This window comes from Hyla sarda, chromosome 1, assembly GCF_029499605.1.
Source record: "Hyla sarda isolate aHylSar1 chromosome 1, aHylSar1.hap1, whole genome shotgun sequence".
In the NCBI taxonomy this organism is placed as follows: domain Eukaryota; kingdom Metazoa; phylum Chordata; class Amphibia; order Anura; family Hylidae; genus Hyla; species Hyla sarda.
The window spans coordinates 195,766,500-195,785,762 of record NC_079189.1 but is presented as its reverse complement, the minus strand read 5'-3'; the positions used below and the strand labels follow the sequence as shown (position 1 = coordinate 195,785,762).

Genomic DNA, 19,263 nt, shown 5'->3' with positions numbered 1-19,263 from the left:
GCATATGAAGACAATGACGCTGAGCAATCCCAGACACTTACCAGAAAATGGAGTAGCCGTTTTTACAGAAAGCAATTTAACACTTTCCTTAGTTTGAGACGATCTATTACTGTAAAAGAAAAAAAAAATGTGTAAGTTTATTGTAACATTATCTCATTTTTTTTTTAAATCAATGTGAGCAACAAGATTGTTAAAATCTGAATAAAAATGTGTTATCGGAACTTGTAAGGTGCAGAAAAGTACCAGATGATACCAGATGAAAAGTATCAGATGATACCACCATAGCCACATCATAGATGATACCGCCATACCACTCAAAAATAGTCCTTAATATTATGATACCAGTTTTATGTAGCCCTTTTGTTTAAAGATTTTTCTTAGGGCTTGTAGGGCTTGCTGTGGATGGAATTATACATGTAAAGTACAATAGTTCCCATGATTTCTTTTCCCTTCTAAGCTTATCAAAGTGGGGCATCTGAAGTTAGTGAACAAAATGGTGCAGTTTACGATAAGTCCATGATAGACAGAGATATTATAACTACAAGTTGATTAGTTGAACGTTCATTGAAACTTTTGCAAAATTAATAATAAAATTTTGCATGGACATAAGTATTCAGACTCTTTGCTATGGTTCTTGAAATTTAGCTCTTGGGGCCTCCCATTTCTCTTGATCATTGTTGAGATGTTTCTACACCTTGAATGTAGTCACTTGGGGTAAATTCAGATGATTGTACAGGATTTGATAAAGGGAGTATTTCCAAATCCTGTACAATCAATTGAGATCTCTCTCTCTCCCTCTCTCTCTCTCTCTCTCTCTCTCTCTCTCTCTCTCTCTCTCGAGATCTCTCTCTCTAGGGATCTCTCTCTCTCTCGATATCTCAAGATCTCTCTCTCTCTCTTGATATCTTGAGATCTTTTTCTCTCTCTCTCTGTCTTGAGATCTTGGGATCTCTCACTCTCTCGAGATCTCTCTCTATCTCTCTCTCTCGAAATCTCTCTCTCTCTCGAGATCTCTCTCTCTTTCTCAAGATCTCTTTCTCTGGCCTCCATAATTCTTAAATGAAAGAAGTTTGGAACAACTACAACTCTTCCTGGAGCTGCCCCACCAAACTAGGTAATCGGGGGGAAGGGTCTTGGTAAGTAAGGTGATGAAGATTCCAGTGGACCCGAGCTGAGCTCCAACTGGCTAAGCTCCAAAGATCCTGTGTGTAGATGGGAGAAACGTCCAGATGATCAACCATCACTGCAGTATTCCACCAGTTTGGGTTTTATGGCAAAGTGACTAGAAAAAAGTCCCCCTAGAGTTTGAAAAAAGCACCTAAAAGGTGTAAAACAACATTCTCTGGTCTTATGAAACCAAAATTGAACTTTATAGCCTCAGTTCAAAGCATCATGTCTGGAGGAAAACAGTCACTGTTTATCATCTGCCATATACAGGGTGGGCCATTTATATGGATACACCTTAATAAAATGGGAATGGTTGGAGATATTAACTTTCTGTTTGTGGCACATTAGTATATGTGAGGGGGGAAACTTTTCAAGATGGGTGGTGACCGTGGCAGCCAATTTGAAGTCGGCAATTTTGAATCCAACTTTTGTTTTTTCCATAGGAAGAGGGTCATGTGACACCTCAATCTTATTGGGAATTTCACAAGAAAAACAATGTTGTGCTTGGTTTTAACGTAACTTTATTCTTTCATGAGTTATTTACAAGTTTCTGACCACTTATTAAATGTGTTCAATGTGCTGCCCATTGTGTTGGATTGTCAAAGCAACCCTCTTCTCCCACTCTTCACACACTGATAGCAACACAGCAGCAGAAATGTTAGCACAGGCTTCCAGTATCCATAGTTTCAGGTGCTGCACATCTCGTATCTTCACAGCATAGACAATTGCCTTCAGATGACCCCAAAGATAAAAGTTTAAGGGGGTCAGATCAAGAGGCCTTGGGGGCCATTCAACTGGCCCACAATGACGAATCCACTTTCCAGGAAACTGTTCATCTAGGAATGCTCGGACCTGACACCCATAATGTGGTGGTGCATCATCTTGCTGGAAAAATTCATGGAATGTGCCAGCTTCAGTGTATAAAGTAGGAAACACATCATCATGTAGCAATTTCGCATATCCAGTGGCCTTGAGGTTTCCATTGATGAAGAATGGCCCCACTATCTTTGTACCCCATATACCACACCATACCATCAATTTTTGTGTTCCAACAGTCTTGGAGGGATCTATCCAATGTGAGCTAGTGTCAGACCAATAGCGGTGGTTTTGTTTGTTAACTTCACCATACACATAAAAGTTTGCCTCATCACTAAACAAAATCTTCTGCGTAAACTGAGGATCCTGTTCCAATTTTTGTTTTGCCCATTCTTCAGAACCTGAAACTACGGATACTGGAAGCCTGTGCTAGCATTTCTCCTGCAGTGTTGCTATCAGTGTGTGAAGAGTGGGAGAAGAGGGTTGCATTGACAATCCAACACAATGGGCAGCACATTGAACACATTTTATAAGTGGTCAGAAACTTGTAAATAACTCATGAAAGAAAAAAGTTACGTTAAAACCAAGCACATCATTGTATTTGTGGTGAAATTCCCAATAAGTTTGATATGTCACATGACCCTCTTCCTATAGAAAAAACAAAAATTGGATTCAAAATGGCCGACTTCAAAATGGCCGTCATGGTCCCCACCCATCTTGAAAAGTTTCCTCCCTCACATATGCTAATGTGCCACCAACAGGAAGTTAATATCACCAATCATTCCCATTTTATTAAGGTGTATCCATATAAATGGCCAACCCTGTAGTAAGCTCTTTTAGTCCAGATAAAATAAAGATTGAATCGTTTCAGTTAGACTATGCACAGTGCTCTGTGAACCATGTGATGTTCATGGAACAGGACAAACATATGACAAATAAACATGCACTTCTGGCTCGACATTCATATTTTCTAAGCTGCAGGCTACTTACACTTTTTCTTCACTGTACTCTACAGCTAAAAAAGAAGAAAACAGTGTCAAATATTGTAATGTGTATTTTGTTAAGCATTATGAAAATTGGGGGGGGGGGACATATAAGCATATAAAAAGAATATATTTCCACTTTTACACATGGAGGGACATTTATCAAGGGATTTTTATTTTTACTTACAGAAGTCGCACAAAAAGTTGCATGTGCTCCTAAGCAATTTTTTGTGTGACTTTTGTGGGTAAGCAAAAAATACCAATCTGCCCTACCTAAGCAATTTTCAATTTTCACTTTGCAGTGGTCAGGAATTTATCATTGAAAAAGTCGCACGTAAGCAAATAAAAGTTGCAAAATCCCTTTAAAAAGTCGCAAGTGTGAGCCAGGTCAGACCTGGCTTACAAACTTGCTTTTGACAGCAATTTTAAAAAAGTTGCACAAAAAGTCGCAACTGCGACTTTTTGCACAGCTCCGTTGCCCCGACCACCCGCCCACATCTATCACCCGTTCCCTAGGTATTGCAAAACTATAACTCCCAGCATGCCCTTACAGTGAGGACATGCTGGGAGTTATAGTTCTGCAATACCTAGCGGGCAGGTGATTGATGTGGGTGGGTGGCAGGGAAGTAGCCGGCCGACTGGAAAATGAAATTACAGCACGTTAATTTCAGACCTGTGATTGGTCAAGACCGTACTGAGAGTGATCAGTGCCGTAACTTCATTTCTCCCGCTGAGAAGCCAGGGAGCGGAGCACAAGCTGCCCACTTCCCTGGCTTCCCTGTCACCTGCCCGCTCCCCACTACTACAACTCCCAACATTCCCTTACAGTAAGGACATGCTGGGAGTTGTAGTGATGTTGCGTGGATGGGTGGAAGATGTGCGGGCGGGTGACATCTCCCGTCCGTGTGGGCGGGCGCCTGCACATCTCCCACCCGTGCAGCATGACTAAAACTCCCAGCATGTCCTTACTGCAAGAGCATGCTGGGAGTTGTATTCATGCAGCAGGGGCAGGTGACAAGCATGTCACTCACCCCCGTCACACGATTACAACTTCCAGCATTCTCTTGCAGTAAGGACATGCTGGGTATTGTAGTCCTGTGGCAGGAGCGGTAGACAAGCTTGTCACCTGCCCCTGCTGCATGACTACAACTCCCAGCATGCCCTTTCTGTAAGGGCATGCTGGGAGTTGTAGTCCTGCAGTGGGAGCGGGTGACAAGCTTGTCACCTGCCCCTGCTGCAAAACTACAACTCCCAGCATTCCCTTGCAGTAAGGACATCCGGAGAGTTTTAGTCCTGGGGCAGGAGATATGCTTGTCACTCGCCCCGCCTTGCAGTAAGGGCATGTTGGGAGTTGTTTCCGTGCTGTGGGGCAGGTGTTGCAACTACAACTCCCAGCATGGCATTACTGTAAGGGCAGACTGGGAGTTGTTTTTGTGTGGCAGGGGCAGGTGACAAGCTTGTCATCCGCCCACACATCTCCCGTCCGTGCTGCACTACTACAACTCGCAGCATATCCTTACTGCAAAGGCATTCTGGGAGTTGTAATCGTGCAGCGCGGGTGGCAGGATATGTTTGAGCAGGTGACAAGCTTCTCTGGCTTACTTGTCACCCGCCTGCACATCTCCCACCAGCCCACTTTTGCATGACTACTACTCCCAGCATGCCCTTACAGTGAGGACATGCTGGAGGTTGTACAGTGGGGATCAAAAGTTTGGGCACCCCAGGTAAAAATGTTTATTAATGTGCATAAAGAAGCCAAGGAAAGATGGAAAAATCTCCAAAAGGCATCAAATTACAGATAAGATATTCTTATAATATGTCAACAAAAGTTAGATTTTATTTCCATCATTTACACTTTCAAAATAACAGAAAATAAAAAAATGGCGTCTGCAAAAGTTTGGGCACCCTGCAGAGTTAATATCTTGTTCTGCCCCCTTTGGCAAGTATCACAGCTTGTAAATGCTTTTTGTGGCCAGCTAATAGTCTTTCAATTCTTGTTTGAGGTATCTTTGCCCATTCTTCCTTACAAAAGTATTCCAGTTCTTTGAGATTTCTGGGCTGTCTGTCACGCACTGCTCTTTTAAGGCCTATCCATAGATTTTCAATTATGTTGAGGTCAGGAGATTGTGAAGGCCATGGCAAAACCTTTAGTTTACGCCTCTTGATGTAATCCTCCATGGATTTCGAGGTGTGTTTAGGATCATTATCCATTTGTAGAAGCCATCCTCTCTTTACCTTCAGCTTTTTCACAGATGGCATGAAGTTAGCATCCAAAATTTGCTAAAATGTTATTGAATCCATTTTTCCTTCTACTTGTGAGATGTTCCCTGTGCCACTAGCTGCAATACAACCCCAAAGCATGATTGATCCACCCCCCCATGCTTAACAATTGGACAGAGGTTTTTTTCATAAAATTCTGCTCCCCTTCTTCTCCAAACGTACCTTTGCTCATTCTGGCCAAAAAGTTCAAATTTAACCTCAGAACTTGTTTCCAAAATGCATCAGGCTTTCATTTGCAAAGTTCAAATGCTGATTTTTGTGGTGAGGACGTAGAAGAGGTTGTTTTCTTCCATGAAGACCATATTTGTACAAGTATCTCTTTATAGTGGAATAGTGTACCACAACGCCAGTATCTGCCAGATCTTTCTGGAGGGATTTTGCAGTCAAATGTGGGTTTTTAATTGTTTTTCTCACAATCCTGCGAGCTGTTCTGTCTGATATTTTTCTTGGTCTTCCAGATCTTGCTTTAACTTCCACTGTTCCTGATGACTGCCATTTCTTAATTACATTCTGAACAGAGGATATTGCCATCTGAAAACGTATTGCTATCTTTTTATAGCCTTTTCCAGTTTTGTGAGTGTCAACTATTTTCAGTTTCAGATTTCTAGACAACTGCTTAGAAGAACCCAGTGCTGATTGTTGGGGCAAGGTCAGATGAGTCTGGGCATTTACAACCTTTGAGATTGACATCACCTGGTCTTCCCAGATGATGATTGAGAACAATCCATGACACTGGCAGGTCTCAGCTTTGCAAAGGGGCAGTGCATGCTATAAATTCTGCAGGGTGCCCAAACTTTTGCAGACGCCATTTTTTTGTTTTCTGTTATTTTGAAGGTGTAAATGATGGAAATAAAATCTAACTTTTGTTGACATATATGCCTTTTTGGGATTTTTCCATCTTTCTTTGGCTTCTTTATGCACATTAATACAAATTTTAACCTGGGGTGCCCAAACTTTTGATCCCCACTGTAGTCGCACGGCACAGGCTGGAGATGTGCGGACAGGTGACAATAAATGTGCTAACCTATTTTCCGTGTTTTTTCTTCTTCTCATTTCAGATCCGTGTATCCTGTGGACTACTTCGGATTTGGTGGACTACGTCGATGATCAGCATTTTTTTTGTTTAATGTGGGCTTGTGGGGGAGTGTATTTTGGAATAACATTTTCATTAAACGTGTTGTGTTCTTTTTTAATTTACTTTTTACAGGCTTAGTATCCATTACTAAGGACGAAATCCATTACTAAGCTGGGGCTTAGCGTTAGCCACAAAAACAGCTAGCGCTATCCGTAAATTATTACCCGGTACCCACCGCCACAGGGGTGCCGGGAAGAGCCAGTACCACAGGCCCGAAGCATCAAAAAGGGCATTCCTGGGCCTAGATGGTAACAGGCTGGCATTCTTTAGCCTGGGGAGGGTCAGTAACAATGGTCCTTGCCCACCCTGCTTGGTTGGTATCTGGCTGAGAATAAAAATAGGGGGAACCCTATGCGTTTTTTTTAATTTTTTTATATTTAATTATTCATGAAAAAATGTGTGGGGTTTCCCCTAAAAAATGGGTTAGTACATTTAGGGGAAAAAAGTGGTAAAAAAAATGCAATTAACACACATATAAATCAAACTTTTTTTACAGTGGGGTTACAAACTGGTGTTTTGAAGTCATTTTTTGTTTTTTGCTTGTGTGTGCTAAAAAAAATGGTATTCAAAAGTGTTTTATTGTTTTTTGCTTATGTGAGCCAAATTTATCAACCCCCAGTGATAGTATAATAAATATGTCACACATAAGCAAAACCAAAGCAAGAAAAAAATGCCTACAGAACGCGCTTACCAAAGCAACAATGATAAATGTCCCCTATGGGGTTTTTCATATTTGGGACCTAATTTTTCCATTAGGGGTTCTACTTTATACTGTATGCCATCTACAGTGTTATAGATACTATGATATATCACAGATGTCAGAGTTACTGAAGCTTAAAAACAGAGCCAAAACCATGTGACTGACAGGTGACACCATGCTTAAAGCTCAAAGGCAATTTGTTGTTGCCTTCTAAATTAGTAAGTAAGTCCCTACTCCATAGGTGATGGTTACTTGCTTCCTAAAAGTGTATCTGTCATTTCAATTAATTATTTTTATTCCGCATGATATTGTTAGATTAGCCCTTCAGAGTGGCAACAAGGTGATTTGATAAAGACTGGCACTGTGCTGGGGGATGATTAAATGTCAGTACATTACTATTGATGCCACAATGAAAGGTAGAATCAACTCACCCCAATGCCAATTTCAATGAGCATGGAGACAATGCGGACTGCACATAGAAAATAGCAAAGAAATTGCTATTGATGGCATCAGGAGGAAGAATAGGTTACTTATGCCACAATGCGAACAGATATAAAAGAAACAGCAGAAGAACAGCAAGGTAGGGGTTACATGAAGCACTGAACTGCTGCTGAGATGAGACGGAAGCCTTAATTTATGTTCAGAGATTGCATGTACACAGCCCAAGCTGTTATACCCCCTCCTAAACAGTAGCTTAGTCCCCCACCCACCCACTTCCTGTGTTCGGTCTTAGTCTGTAAATTACTAGAAACAGAATTCCATTAACAGGCACTGATTGCAAAGGCAGTTTGCAAAGAAGTGAGACACCTAGTGGTCAAGAGATAAGAAGTCAGATTTGGTAAACAAAGTGACTTATGACTATGATGTCCCATGGAGGGAAGTTGTCTGAAACAACAGTGACCATTAAAGTGTTGACTGATCTTTATACTTCTCTCTTGGGGAATATTTTAGTAACTACAGCTTAATGACATTGTCTATTGTAATGTAATGTATCCTGTCATCCATGCAATGTCTCATCAGACACTCACTGCTTATTAAAGTCCCCCTGTCATTTAAAAGAAACAGGGACAAAAGTTTTGATTGGTTGAAGTCTAAGTATTAAGACCGCCACCAATCGGGGAATGAGAGGGGAGAAGTATGCTTCACTTCCTGGATTTTAGGTATGTTCTACTGCTGCATTATAATACGGAGAGTGAAGCACAGTTCTCTTTGCTCATTCTCCTTATCAGTGGTGGTCCCAGTACTGAGGCCCTGACCGATCAAAAGTCTTGACATGTTGTGACATGTGAAAAGTTTTTTGAGATGACAGGGACACTTCAAACTAGTTAGTCAGTAGTTTGTTATCATAAAACATTGCCAATTAAACCATCAGCTTGTGACATTGACTTTTTCTTCTTTAATAAATAATGTTGCTTAGGTCACCTACCCCCCCCCCCCCTGTTATATTTTAATTCCACTCTTAAGCTAACAATGATGACACCTTTGTAATAAAACACATATATAAAGATTAATTACCATTAGATATATTTGTTTTGTTATTAAGGGATTATGCAAATCATTAAATATATGGCATCAGTTATTTCATGTTTAAATATACTCTTCTGTTATCATACCAAAAGTTTTACACAACTTACAAAACCTGTTCTTACCTGGAGGCTTTTTCTGACACATCTTGTACAGAAATAATAGGACAACTAAAACAACTGCAGCAAGAATACCACCTACTCCAATAATTATTCCTATAAGAAAAACAAAGGTTAAATAGTATAGATCTTTTTCCCTTGGTGCAAATCACTAGCAGTTTATTGGTTCTGTGTTTAATTTTCAGTATTTATCTTGCCAAAATGTTCTAGGAAATAATTATAATGTTATTATTGAACACACTTCCTGCAGCTGCATGTGTACTCTATTAACATTTTCCTTTTTCCTCCAGAGCCTTTAGAAGAATATGGACTGCTATTCAGAGTTTATATAAGGTTGTATCTGGACAGGTAATGAGACCCCTATACACATTCGATCAGAACTTTCCAAACTTCATGTTGGTGACACCTTTTTTAGACATGCATAGTTTGGGGACTCACCTTTCACCATACATCCGACACACAACATGATACCAGTATTCAATATTAGCATTACAAATGTGGTTGTTATTACCCTGTGCCATTTCATCATCCCTCTTCATCACCCCTGTGTCACTTAATTACCCTCCCTTGATCAACCTCTGTTCCACTTCATCCCTTTCTTCATCACCCTCTGTGCAACTTAATACCCCCTGTGCCATTTCATTAACCCCCTTCATCACCCACTGTGCCATTTTATTAACCCCTTCATCTCCCCTTGTGTAATTTTATTAACCCCGTTATGATCCATCAGTGCCATTTCATTAACCCCTTTTGAAAGCACTGTATTAGATGGTCTACGGATTTCACTGAAATTGGTGGGGTTGGATGGCTCTAATCAAATGTGTATGGACAGCTCTAGTGCTTTCTGTGCTTTGTGACACAGACTGTTTTCTGACCTCTGTACTGTGTTTTGCTTTATTATTTTGACATTGCCAAGCCCTGCACTTATCCAACATAGGGACTGTGGACCAGTTGGGGGTCTGTCGCTTAGAGCAAATGATTAAGCAGGCAGGGAAAATGGCTTTGGGTAAGCTCAGGGCCGAACTATTACCTGCCTTACATGGCAGACACACTCTGTGAAACATGGAGGCAGTGAATAAAAGGAGATGAGCTGGCTAACCCAGGGCTTTTGGTGTGATGGGGAATGCCCCTGGGCACTTGAGCCTGATTTACATATTAACAAGAATGTATACATTAGGCATCTATTGGTTGACTTAAGATCATTTTTGCACCAAAATTTTGGTCTAACTTCTATTCTCAACAATTTTCAAAACTGGCTAGTGACAGCACAAAGCATCAAAAATGAATTATATATGCATTATGTATTTGCTAATGGTTGCCACAATTTGTGCCAGAATTATGACCTTATGAAATTCCCCCACTGTATACACCCGAAGTAAGGGTTACAAAATTCAGCTACTACTTCTAAAAACTGTGTAACTGCCCACAAAAGCAAATCTACTGTGGTATTACCAAACTGAACATAGAAAACCATGGAGTTCTTTGGTGATCTACATTCAGTTTAACAGAATCATGTGATTCATGTGACATGGCTAAAAGTGCTGCCAGCATTGCTGAAGAGGTTGAAAGGATGAAGGCGGTGGGGGGGGGGGGGGGTCTGCCTGTCAGTGCTCAGACTATATGCCACACACTGCATTAACCCCTTAAGGACTCAGCCCATTTTGGCCTTAAGGACTCAGACAATTTAATTTTTACGTTTTCATTTTTTCCTCCTCGCCTTCTAAAAATCATAACTCTTTTATATTTTCATCCACAGACTAGTATGAGGGCTTGTTTTTTGCGCGACCAGTTGTCCTTTGTAATGACATCACTCATTATATCATAAAATGTATGGCGCAACCAAAAAACACAATTTTTGTGGGGAAATTAAAACGAAAAACCCAATTTTGCTAATTTTGGAAGGTTTTGTTTTCACGCCGTACAATTTCTGGTAAAAATGACATGTGTTCTTTATTCTGAGGGTCAATACGATTAAAATGATACCCATTATTATATACTTTTATATTATTGTTGCGCTTAAAAAAAAATCACAAACTTTTTAACCAAATTAGTACGTTTATAATCCCTTTATTTTGATGACCTATAACTTTTTATTTTTCCGTATAAGCGGTGGTATGGGGGCTCATTTTTTGCGCCATGATCTGTACTTTTTTTTGATACCACATTTGCATATAAAAAACTTTTAATACATTTTTTATAATTTTTTTTTTAATAAAATGTATTAAAAAAGTAGGAATTTTGGACTTTTTAAATTTTTTTTCGTTCACGCCGTTCACCGTACGGGATCATTAACATTTTATTTTAATAGTTCGGACATTTACGCACGCGGCGATACCAGATATGTCTATAAAAAATGTTTTTTACGCTTTTTGGGGGTAAAATAGGAAAAAACTGACGTTTTACTTTTTTATTGGGGGAGGGGATTTTTCACTTTTTTTTTTACTTTTACTTTTACATTTTTTTACATTTTTTTTTACACTTGAATAGTCCCCATAGGGGACTATTCATAGCAATACCATGATTGCTAATACTGATCTGTTCCATGTATAGGACATAGAACAGATCAGTATTATCGGTCATCTTCTGCTCTGGTCTGCTCGATCACAGACCAGAGCAGGAGACGCCGGGAGCCGCACGGAGGAAGGTGAGGGGACCTCCGTGCGGCGTTATGAATGATCGGATCCCCGCAGCAGCGCTGCGGGCGATCCGATCGTTCATTTTAATCGCGAACTGCCGCAGATGCCGGGATCTGTATTGATCCCGGCACCTGAGGGGTTAATGGCGGACGCCCGTGAGATCGCGGGCGTCGGCCATTGCCGGCGGGTCCCTGGCTGCGATCAGCAGCCGGGATCAGCCGCGCATGACACGGGCATCGCTCCGATGCCCGCGGTTATGCTCAGGACGTAAATGTACGTCCTGGTGCGTTAAGTACCACCTCACCAGGACGTACATTTACGTCCTGCGTCCTTAAGGGGTTAAATGACCTGCATGGCTGTCACCCCAGAAGGAAGCCTCTTCTAAAGATAAAACACTCAAAAACTGCAAACAGGCTATGTGACTACTACTTTACATTGTAGTAGAGTGTTTTTTTCAGTGTTGTCACATGAAAAGCTATAAAATATTTACATAATTGTGAGGGATGGACTTACTTATGTGATATACTATAAGTCTTAAAAGATGTAAATAATACCATTTTTGCTCTTTGATGTTGTTGGTTGTTCTTCGTGGCCTTTATCTTTTCCTTCGTCTTTCAATATATCTTAATAAGAAGATAAAAGTGAAAAATGTATATATTTTTAATGCAGCTCAAACTATATTAAATGGAAACAAAATACATGTTAGTAATGTAACTTTTATCAAAAGACATTCAAATACCTGATACAATGTGATTCAAGGTGAACAGTCAGTGGTCTTTCTACTTGGGTATTTGTTGCATTTGTCATCTGTTTATATTTTAGCATGACTCCTTTGACTATGTCACCAGTTGCCGGTAGGACAGGACATATGCCCTACAGTCTGCTATTTGTTTCCTTCATTTAATAGAGAAGTTCTATCATGAACTGACCAGGAAAAAGACTCAACACTGACTCAAAAATGGCAGCAGCTCACACATATACAGCATGTAGTAAGGGAATACACTTGCTATGTACAATCATTCATACACTCATTTACTATTCTATCTCTGCATGCTTCCTCATACAGGAAAGGCTTTCAATCACAGAGTACTGATTTGTTTTTACATAAAACTATATATCAGCCTGGTCAGCTCCTTCTACTCTATAATATAATATCAGTAGTTTGGACTGCATTTTTATGGTGACAGGTTCCCTTTCAAAGGCCCTCAAGGCTAGTCATCTGATTCACTGATAGATGTCTCAAGTATAAGATATCATGTGTCCAAAAAATATACAAAAAATATTAACAGTTATTATTAACCCCTTCCCGCAGAATGTCATATATAAACGCCGGGTTGTGCAGTGCGTTCGCGCATCCCGGCGTTTATAAATGACATGCAGTTAACCCGGCGATGCGCAGCATCGCACGGGTTAACTGGCAGAAGTCCCGCTGTTTCCAGCAGGGGACAACTTCTGCTTCACCCCCAGGACCATCAATTGATGGTCCTGGTCAGCGATCACTGTGATTGGTCCCTGTGGACCAATCACAGTGATCTGGGGTGAAAGTTCAGATCCCCCGCACTGCCCGCACCTGGAAGTCGGGCAGAACGGGGGACGAAGCGCTGCAGGGGCTCGCGGGGACCTGCGGCATTCGGGGGGAACACGTGGGGACCGGCGGACTTACCTGATCCAGCGGCGGGACCGAGGAGCAGCGCGGGACCGGCCACGTGGACGAGCAGCGACGGGTAAGTATGTGGTCCTCAGAGGCAGCAGTGAAGATCTTCACTGCTGCTTCTAGGAGTCTGAAAACTACAACTCCCAGCATGCCTAGACAGCCTTTGGCTGTCCGGGCATGCTGGGAGTTGTAGTTTTGCAACATCTGGAGGGCCCCAGTTTGGAGACCATTGTATAATGGTCTCCAATCTGTGCTCTTCCAGCTGTTGCAAAACTACAACTCCCAGCATGCACTGACTGTCCAGGCATGCTGGGAGTTTTAGTTAAGCAACATCTGGCCCTTCAGATGTTGCCGAACTACAACTCCCAGCATGCCCTTCAGCTGTCTGGGCATGCTGGGAGTTGTAGTTTTGCAACAGCTGGAGACACACTGGTTGGGAAACATTGTTTCTAACTCAGTGTTTCCTAACCTGTGTGCCTCCAGCTGTTGCAAAACTATAACTCCCAGCATGCACTAAAAGACCATGCATGCTGGGAGTTGTAGTTTTGCAACATCTGGAGGGCCCCAGTTTGGAGACCATTGTATAATGGTCTCCAATCTGTGCTCTTCCAGCTGTTGCAAAACTACAACTCCCAGTATGCACTGACTGTCCAGGCATGCTGGGAGTTTTAGTTCAGCAACATCTGGCCCTTCAGATGTTGCCGAACTACAACTCCCAGCATGCCCTTCAGCTGTCTGGGCATGCTGGGAGTTGTAGCTTTGCAACAACTGGAGACACACTGGTTGGGAAACATTGTCTGTTTCTAACTCAGTGTTTCCTAACCTGTGTGCCTCCAGCTGTTGCAAAACTATGACTCCCAGCATGCACTAACAGACCATGCATGCTGGGAGTTGTGGTTTTGCAACAGCTGATGCAAGCCCCCCCCCGCCCCGCCACCCCCGTGAATGTACAGGGTACATTCACATGGGCGAGGCTTTTACAGTGGGTTTCTCGCATCTTGAGATGCAGCAAATTTTGCGCTGGGAAACTCGCTGTAACCCCCGCCCATGTGACTGTACCCTAAAAACACTACACTACACTAACACAAAATAAAATAAAAAGTTAAAAACACTACATATACACATACCCCTACACAGCCCCCCTCCCCCAATAAGAACGTCCGGTACACCACTGTTTCCAAAGCAGAGCCTCCAGCTGTTGAAAAACAACAACTCCCAGTATTGTCGGACAGCCGTTGACTGTCCAGGCATGCTGGGAGTTTTGCAACAGCTGGAGGCACCCTGTTTGGGAATCACTGGCGTAGAATACCCCTATGTCCACCCCTATGCAAATCCCTAATTTAGGCCTCAAATGCACATGGCGCTCTCACTTTGGAGCCCTGTCGTATTTCAGGGCAACAGTTTAGGGTCACATATGGGGTATCGCTGTACTCGGGAGAAATTGCGTTACAAGGTTTGGGGGGCTTTTTCTTCTTTAACCCTTCATGAAAAGGAAATGTTGGGGTCTACACCAGAATGTTAGTGTAAAATTTTTTTATTTTTTACACTAACATGCTGATGTTGCCCTATACTTTACATTTTCACAAGAGGTAAAAGGGAAAAAAGCCCCCCAAAATTTGTAACGCAATTTCTCCCGACTACAGAGATACCCCATATGTGAGCGCAAAGTGCTCTGGGGGCGCACAACAAGGCCCAGAAGGGAGAGTGCACCATGTACATTTGAGGTGATTTGCACAGGGGTGGCTGATTGTTACAGCGGTTTTGACAAACGCAAAAAAAAAAAAACCCCACATGTGACCCCATTTCGGAAACAACACCCCTCACGGAATGTAATGAGGGGTGCAGTGAGAATTTACCCCCCACAGGTGTCTGACGGATCTTTGGAACAGTGGTCCATGAAAATGAAAACTTGTACAGCCCACTGTTCCAAAGATCTGTCAGACACCAGTGGGGGGCAAATGCTCACTGTACCCCTTGTTACGTTCCTCAAGGGGTCTAGTTTCCAAAATGGTATGCCATGTGGTTTTTTTTGCTGTTCTGGCACCAGAGGGGCTTCCTAAATGCGATATGCTCCCCGAGCAAAATTTGCTCTCAAAAAGCCAAATATGGCTCCTTCTCTTCTGAGCATTGTAGTTCGCCCATAGTGCACTTCAGGTCAACTTATGGGGTACCTCCATACTCAGAAGAGATGGGGTTACAAATTTTGGGGGGTATTTTCTGCTATTAACCCTTGCAAAAAGGTGAAATTAGGGGGGAAACACACATTTTAGTGGAAATTTTTTTTTTTTTTTTTTACATATGCAAAAGTCGTGAAACACCTGTGGGGTAATAAGGCTCACTTTATTCCTTATTACATTCCTCAAGGGGTCTAGTTTCCAAAATGGTATGCCATGTGGGTATTTTTTGCTGTTCTGGCACCATAGGGGCTTCCTAAATGCGACATGCCCCCCGAGCAAAATTTGCTCTCAAAAAGCCAAATATGACTCCTTCTCTTCTGAGCATTGTAGTTCGCCCATAGTGCACTTCAGGTCAACTTATGGGGTACCTCCATACTCAGAAGAGAAGGGGTTACAAATATTGGGGGGTATTTCCTGCTATTAACCCTTGGAAAAATGTGAAATTTGGGGGGAAACACACATTTTAGTGAAAAAAAATAATTTTTTTTTACATATGCAAAAGTCGTGAAACACCTGTGGGGTATTAAGGCTCACTTTATTCCTTGTTACGTACCTCAAGGGGTCTAGTTTCCAAAATGGTATGCCATGTGAGGGTTTTTTGCTGTTCTGGCACCATAGGGGCTTCCTAAATGCAACATGCCCCCCAAAAACCATTTCAGAAAAACGTACTCTCCAAAATCCCCTTGTCGCTCTTTCCCTTCTGAGCCCTCTACTGCACCCGCCGAAAACTTAACATAGACATATGAGGTATGTGCTTACTCGAGAGAAATTGGTCTACAAATACAAGTATACATTTTCTCCTTTTACCCCTTGTAAAAATTTAAAAATTGGGTCTACAAGAACATGCGAGTGTAAAAAATGAAGATTGTGAATTTTCTCCTTCACTTTGCTTCTATTCCTGTGAAACACCTAAAGGGTTAAAATGATGACTGAATGTCATTTTGAATACTTTCGGGGGTGCAGTTTTTATAATGGGGTCTTTTGTGGGGTATTTCTAATAAGAAGACCCTTCAAATCCACTTCAAACCTGAACTGGTCCCTGAAAAATAGTGAGTTTGAAAATTTTGTGAAAAATTGGAAAATTGCTGCTGAACTTTGAAGCCCTCTGGTGTCTTCCAAAAGTAAAAACTCGTCACTTTTATGATGCAAACATAAAGTAGACATATTGTATATGTGAATAAATTTTTTTTAAATTTGTAATATACATTTTCCTTACAAGCAGAGAGCTTCAAAGTTAGAAAAATGCAAAATTTTCAAATTTTTCATCAAATTTTAGGATTTTTCACAAGGAAAGGATGCAAGTTACCAAAAAATGTTACCACTACGTTAAAGTAGAATATGTCACGAAAAAACAATCTCGGAATCAGAATGATAACTAAAAGCATTCCAGAGTTATTAATGTTTAAAGTGACAGTGGTCAGATGTGCAAAAAACGCTCTGGTCCTTAAGGCCAAAATGGGCTTGGTCCTGAAGGGGTTAAATATAAGCCTTGGGCATTCCTCAGTGAAAGCCCAGGGTTAACCAGCTCATCTACTCTTATCCACTGGCTCTGTGCTCTCTTGCATTAGCCTACCCCCTTTGATGGACAGCAGCCATGGAGGCAGTGAATAAAAGAAGATGGGCTGGCTAACCCTGGGCTTTTGGCATGAGGGAGAGCACCCCCTGACACTTGACCCTCATTTACATACAATATTAACAAAAAAGCTTTTAAAGTCCATACTGCATACTTTCTTCACAGAATAGTTTTCCAGAAGGGTATTTATTCACTTACCTTTACGTTCTGTTGGCATTGCATCAGAGGACACTTCTGGGAATTTAAGAAGGTTGTCCTGGTCAGCAGAAGAGTTAACTTTAATATTTCCATCTGTGAAACACATTAATCAAAATATATATAGTTTTACAAATAGTTTAAATATAAAAAAAATGTCTTTGGTTGATGTATAAAGTCTATGCATACAGTATATAATACAGATTTCAATTATATCATTACAACTTGATTTGTTCTGAACCATAAATAATTTATGCTATACAGTAGTCACACAATAATCATTTCTACTCTGAAAGATCTTTTGCTCACATATCTGCTCTCTGGTCTGTCTTGTGATCTAAATGTTCTTTTGTTTCTCAACATTTCTGTAATGCCGGGCAGTGATAGAGTGCAGCCCTGAACTTGCCCACTCCCTCTGTCCCTGCCTACTTGCGTACCTGCCCTAGGCAGCGGGTCCATAACCACGGTACTGTTCCCTTCCTAAATAGGTGATGTTCAGTCAGTTGTCAAAACATCAAACTACATACACTGACAAAGGTCGGGAACAGCTGGAAGCACACAAAACTAACAGAAAAAACCTAAACACACGCGCACACAATGAATAAAGTCAACGAGCCGCGTCAAAGCCAGGAGGGAAATGAAGCACAGTAACAGAGAGCCAAAGAGTAGTCAAAAGCCAAGCCAATAAGTCACAGAACCAGATCAGACAATATAATTATAGAGATTGCTAGCTAGAGTCACAAGAACTTTCACAGGTGACTCCTGAATGGAAAAGGTTTCCTTATATATATACAGTGAGATGTGATGGCCCCGACATATGATCAAATCGACATGCGATGGCCTCTCAGAGGCCATCGCATGTCGATGTCAGCATCGACATACGATGCTTTTATATGTCAGGGCCATCGCATTAACTGCTATCCGACAGCGCAAAATGCTTTAGCTGCTGTCGGATAGCAGTTTAAGCATCCCGGACAGGTCCACTTCGCGATCCTCCGGCGTTTTCTGCATCTTCTCCAGGGTCCAGGCCTCGCTTTCCGGCGTCGTTATTACGTCGTATTACGTCGTTATTACGCCCCCTATTTATCACATGCCATGCAACCATTTCACAAATATGGTGCACACACATTATTACCCCATAAATTAAAAGAATAGAAAAATTGTTAAACTATACCATTCCATTATTCCCCTATTGTGTTAGGCATAAGGGACCAATACTTGACTTAGAAACATAGATGTTAGAAACATATGTGTTGGCAGATGAGGACCATTTGATCCATCTAGTCTGCCCAATATTCTGAATACTATTAATAGTCACACTGACATAGTTATGCTGCTCTTATCGGTGGCAATCATCCTGGTAAGTAGTAACTCACTGTATATGACTTGATGCAAACCTTTATGCCTTGATACTTGCCATGTCATTATCTCTTGTTTTTTCTTGTTTTTAAAAGTTTTTTTAATTTGCAAAATTTTCTGGTGGAGGAATAGACCCATAGCAAATTTTATTTGTAATTGGATGATATTTACGGCTATTTAAAGGCAAATTTTCCTCTGTGTAGGTGCTGGGGATATTAGTTTTGCCACTCAGTGTGTCTATGCTATCTATTGTCACTGCGAGCACTCCAGTCCTGCACCCCGACCAGGAACGCCCTGTCGTCTTCCATTCCCACTGGGACCGCAATTGGCATCGCGGCACGCAGCCGCATGCGAGTCGCGGCCCGTTGCTTACCTCCGGCTGCCCGGCTCTCTGCTTCCCCTAGGAGGCGGGGGCGTGCACACGGCACCTTCTCTCGATTTAAAGGGCCAGCATACCACTAATTGGTGTCTGGTCCATCCCATATGTTATTTATGCCAGCTCCTCCCCCACTTCCCTACGAAACTTCAGTGCCCCTAGCCTGAGATTAAGCCTTCCTTTTGCCTGTTTGCCTCTTCCTGTGTATCCAGACCTTCCTGCTACGTTATTTGACTATGCACCTTTGCCGCCTGCCCTGACCTCCTGCTAAGTTTGACTATGCTTCTGCCTCATCCTCTGGTACCTTGTCTTGCCCAGCTACTTGTGTGGTCGATCCGTGTCGGGGGTAGCGACCTGGGTGTCACCTGCTGCAGCAAGCCCATCCTGCCTTGCGGCAGGATCTGGTGAAGACCAGTGGAACCTTAGTCTCTGCTCCCCGATACGGTCTGAGTCATCGCCACACAGGTTAGTAGGATCCACATCCAGGATCGTAACAGCAAGATCCGGCCATGGATCCCACTCTGGTTCCTCTGCCAGATAATCCGGATCTTGCTTTCATAATGGCGCTC

General features: G+C 42.0%; 1 protein-coding gene across 3 annotated transcripts in view; it reads right to left on the bottom strand.

The window, feature by feature from the left end:
• The window catches only part of LOC130362316 (uncharacterized), a 158,753-nt gene that overhangs the window by 1,972 nt on the left and 137,518 nt on the right, over window positions 1-19,263 (bottom strand). For all 3 annotated transcript variants that reach the window (XM_056566593.1, XM_056566586.1, XM_056566600.1), the window contains 5 exons: window positions 16,963-17,055; window positions 11,915-11,983; window positions 8,731-8,820; window positions 2,974-2,998; window positions 42-109 (listed from right to left, as the gene is read on the bottom strand). In XM_056566593.1, coding sequence (XP_056422568.1) covers window positions 42-109; window positions 2,974-2,998; window positions 8,731-8,820; window positions 11,915-11,983; window positions 16,963-17,055 — 345 coding nt within the window. The remainder of the gene's footprint in view (window positions 1-41; window positions 110-2,973; window positions 2,999-8,730; window positions 8,821-11,914; window positions 11,984-16,962; window positions 17,056-19,263) is intronic.